At 34.7% G+C, this 4,822-nt stretch overlaps 1 protein-coding gene across 1 annotated transcript in view; it reads left to right on the forward strand.

Annotated features, from left to right (window-relative positions):
* The window catches only part of CPEB2 (cytoplasmic polyadenylation element binding protein 2), a 48,981-nt gene that overhangs the window by 12,182 nt on the left and 31,977 nt on the right, over positions 1 to 4,822 (forward strand). The window contains exon 3 of the mRNA XM_010133287.1: positions 1,080 to 1,170. Coding sequence (XP_010131589.1) covers positions 1,080 to 1,170 — 91 coding nt within the window. The remainder of the gene's footprint in view (positions 1 to 1,079; positions 1,171 to 4,822) is intronic.

Raw genomic sequence — 4,822 nt, forward strand, 5'->3', positions numbered from 1 at the left:
GAACCATCATGGAAAGTCACAGTGCATGTGGGTCTAATACCTTTTGTCTCGGCTATATATGTACTAAGTGGATGGCTACATCTTCGGTGAATTTTAGTGGTCATACGTCTAGAGAAGAGACAACAGTAGAATTAAGGCACAATGGCAGGATTGCTTTAAGTGCAGTGGTCCAGCCAGGTGCTCGGCAAGTACAAGAAATGGAGTTTTTATGCAACCTATTTTCGGTCTCTGAAGGTATTACAGAAAGACCAGAAAAGTTAGAATTCATCTCTTTTTCTGTCACTCTAATACTTGGATGTATTAGAAAACATAAAATGTCATAGTTGAGCATAAAATCAGTGGAAACATTTATGATTTGTTACAATAACTTCTATTAGTTAGTGAAAATATTTGTAAGACACTATGATAATTTTTTAATCTTTGTGTACAAAAAAATTGTTCTCTATAAGGCTGATAATCTATTAGTAAGCTTTGTGACAGATTCTTTTCGTAGTTTAACTTTCCAACTTTTAACCATTTAAGGTGATAATTTGTAACTCAGGTTTTTGTAAGTGAAGTGTCTCCAATTAATCGCCCAGAAGCCAGGAAGTACAGTCTCAGCAGGGGGCTGAGGGCTCATGTGAGGAGGTACCTAGCCAAGCACAGAGAAAATGCTTGCTTTCATACAGATGTCTGTCCTTTCTTGTGCTGTGGTTCTCCACCTTACTCACTATTAACTTCTGCATTAAATTATACTGAGCTTTTACAGACATTGGTTTCCTTCATTAAACAACCTAACGCTTAACTCTGCTGCGGATCACTAGAACTGATTCAGGAAGTTCTTCTGAAGGAAACAGGCAGTCACAGGCTGTCAAAGTGTATATGCAGAAGAGTTCTTCGCAGTGCATCTCTGCTTTTATATTTGGATGCTATTAAATTTACTATCAATAAATTTGGGTATCTTAAACTTTTACATTATTGTCCGTCTCCATAGTGTCTGAGTGTACAGCTTTCAGAAGGCACCTTCGTCTTCCTATCAAGTTTCCTGTTAAAAAGTACAGAATTTGTATACCAATACTAAGGATTTTGTTCTCTTTTAGGATCGAAATAGAATGTATGACAGTCTGAATATGCACTCTTTGGAAAACTCCCTTATTGACATTATGAGAGCAGAACATGATCCACTTAAAGGTATGTTATTATGCTAAATTAAGAAAAAAGGGTCATCTATTCTGCATATTTGAATTAATACTGATTGCTAATTTAGATTCCAGGTTCATGTTAAAACAGCAAAATGAATTGTTATCAACTCACATGAAAGGTCAATCTTGAACATTGGTTTGCAGTTTAAAAGTTAACCTTTAATATCTTCATAGCCTTTTTTCCCTTCTCCCCTCCATCCTCGCCTTTCCCCCAAGAAATTCGTAGTTAGTTTTATTTGAAATTTACTTGTGTGCTGTAGGAAATTCTACCTCAGTTTGTGAATACACACTGTTCTGTTAGAGGTAGCCAAAAGAGGGTGGGAGGGGAATCAAACCACTACAGCGTTAGCCAGTTAATGATCCCTTTCTTTGCAGTGGAAGCTGAAAAGAAAATTTAGATTCACTCAAGTTCAGGTTTTGTCCTTTCAAATATTTTTTTTCAAAGATCCTGGAGGAAAATAATGCATTTAATTGTCCAGTTTCTGTTTGAAGAAATCTAGAAATATACTTGGCCTCAAAATGCTGGTTCCTCTTACTTCTGCATGTTTACAAAACATTACTAACACAAAGGGGTTGAAACCTGTGAACAGTTAGCCCAGTGGTAACTGCTGTCAACTCAAAGCATGCATATGTCATCAAAGACAACGTAATTAGTTAGATCATCTCTGTTTCAAAGCCTGGTTGCTTCAGTTTGCCACGTATGGCTGTTGACTATTTTTGTGGCTATCCGAAGCCAAATCTGCTATCAGGAAGCATATTAAAAGGTAAAGATAATAATGTTAGGCATAAAATTAGTGAATACAGATCTTCTATTGCAGTGTACTGTCATTGGCACCCCCCATTCCTGAAAACCAGTCGGTTTTTTTCACTTTTTTCTATACACACTGACATGACAGATGAAAGTGGTTGCTCTGTTCCCTGTGCCATGTTGTTGTTTTCATATTGGCTTTCTAATGCAGAAGAGTTTTTGGAAGCACAGCAAGCACAGAAGAGACCCATTTCTATTCATCTTTTCATATTTCATTAGATACAATAGATGATTTATTTCCAATAATTTTTCAGTGAGAATAAGACAAGACAGCTTTTAAGATTTTGGAGTGAGCTGGGTTCACACATACACCTTTTCAAAAATCTCAGAGTTTCCATGGTTATTTCTAGGGACATAAGTATGTGATTTCAGTCTAGAGTTAAGAGACTTTTTTTAACAGTTTCACTGTCATACTCTTGCAGTGAAAATTCTGCTAAGTTTTATGTTTGAACAAAAACAGATGGAAGCCATAGATAGGGATGAATTCAAAGGAAATCCATTTTTTGTTTGAGTGCCAGAGAACAATGCACATGCCAGCTGAATTTAAATAGGGTAATTGTGTGCTGTTACTTAAACTGGTAGATTAAGATTTTTTTTTTCTCCAGAAGTTATTTCAACTGAAATAGCTACATTATTAACAGTAAGACAGGAGAAATGTTCTGTACTGGCTGAAAATGGGAAGAAGAGATCACATCCTAGAACAGCCTTTTAGTTCTTCTCTACTCCTCTTCTGTTTAATCACCGTTAGTTGGTATTTCAGTAATTTTCTAGCTATCTTAACTTCTTTTTTCCCCCCTGCAAATCATGAAACACTAATTTTCCTATTTCAATCTCTGTGGCTCAGATTTTCTGTGGTGAAGAGAAGGTATTTACTTAATAACCATTGTATTTGCTTGCAGAATGTACACGATTAAGAATATTACAGTTAATTATTTGTTGTTCTTATTAATATATAAAGCATATTATTGTAACTAGAGAAAAAATTTATGATGAATTTTTAAGTAAATCTAAGGACACTAAAACTATGCATCTTTTATATCTGACCACAGCAGTAAAATCAAAGTCCCTGGAATTTTAAGCATTTTTTTAGATTTAGCTGCTTACAATATCTGGAGTGTGACTAAGCATCTTGTGTCAGATTTTGCACAATGCAGAACAGACATTGTGTGTACTAGCTCACAGCTTCAAGTTTTGCATTTGGAAGGAAGTAAAATTTCATTACTTTTGCTTTCAGGAACTTGACAAAACTTTATTTCAAATATGATTCACTGAAACCCAAGTTTGTCTGCCAGAAAATTGTTTATAGATGCATGGTTTTGGCTTCACTTAGAGAAAGTTTAGTCATTACTACAGACATAATCAAAAGAAAGGAGTAATTTTTAGCTTTCAATTAAACATTTTTTCCAGGTAGTTAATAGGGAATAGATGCTTGACTTCACTAGTGATTGCAGCAGAAATACTGACCATACTAAAACTATCTTTCTCATGCAGTTTCTTGAAATGCATTTCATAAGACATTAAGTAATGTTTAAGATTACCTTATCCAATCAAAGGAAAACAAATTGAAGTTAAAATTAATACAACTCAAATTAATTCATTGAAACAGATTCTGGAAATAAACTTACAAGAAATTATTATATTTTGCATGGAATATGTATTAGAATTGAGAAGCAGGTGATTTAATGGAATTTATTGTTTACTGTTTTAAATGTCTTTCTAGTAAAGACGATGGTATTGTCCATGTAATTTAAGGGCTTGTTTTTCGTAAGGCAAGAGTATCGATACTGTATTCCAACTATAAGTCATTTCTGTTTCCTGACCAACTGTCTTATAGCTCGGCAAGCTCGCTGTAAGACAGTACTAAACTTGAATTAGCCATAGCTATATTAGCAGGGGTAACAGGAAGGAATATTAACTTTATGTTGAATTTTCTTTCTGTTACTTTGTGAGGGGCAAAACTGAGGAAGTTAGCACAAATACTTTTTTTAATAGATAGCAATAAAATAAGTAAAACACTATTATTTGGCTTATCTGTGGGGAGCAATAACTTGATGCACTTAAGTGTCTTACTTTTTCTCGGGTTTTATTTCCCCTTTAAACTGGTTTAGGTGAGCTTTTCAGCTGTTAAGATATCTTTCTTTTAAAAGCAATCTGCTGGCACATGCTCAGTGAAGTAAAAAGAAAAACAATAGTGACTCAGCAACACCATTGCGAGCACTTTCATTCTTTGCATATGCTAAATTTTGTTTTCAAAGAAATTTGTTCTATATTTTGTATTATGAAGCTCTAAGGTTTAAAGTTATGCAGTTGCTTTCTAGAGTAATTAAAATTTTGCTCAGAAAAGTTTGAGGCTGAAGAAAAAGTGTGGAAGGAAGAACTTCACTCAGCTATATAAAAGGCTTTGAAATTGTACATACAGATAGTTTCCCCTTTCTGTCATAGAAACTTTTTGTGATAAAAATATATTCAAGATTGTTTGACTGATTTGCCTAAATGGATGGACTATCTGAGACAACACATTTGGCCTCATTATGACCTACTGTACTTTCAAACACTTGTTTGAGAATTATGCATCTAGGCTTTCTGTAACTAGGTGTTGTCCAAACATGGTTTTGTGCTGTTGTCTTAACTATGCTGAAACAACTGCAGTACTCAGCCATTCGCTGGTCTGTTAAAGTAGTTTGGGAAGCTTTTTCTCTTCTAGTCAGGAGATCTCTTGAAAAAAAGGAAGATGGGAAAGGAATTTGTGATTCTCAGTCTTCAATCAGCCATTTAAGACTTTTTTTTAAAAAAAAAAAGGGGGGGGGGGGGGGGGTAGAAGGGAAAGTACACA

Source organism: Buceros rhinoceros, unplaced genomic scaffold (genome assembly GCF_000710305.1).
Source record: "Buceros rhinoceros silvestris isolate BGI_N320 unplaced genomic scaffold, ASM71030v1 scaffold9310, whole genome shotgun sequence".
Taxonomy (NCBI): domain Eukaryota; kingdom Metazoa; phylum Chordata; class Aves; order Bucerotiformes; family Bucerotidae; genus Buceros; species Buceros rhinoceros.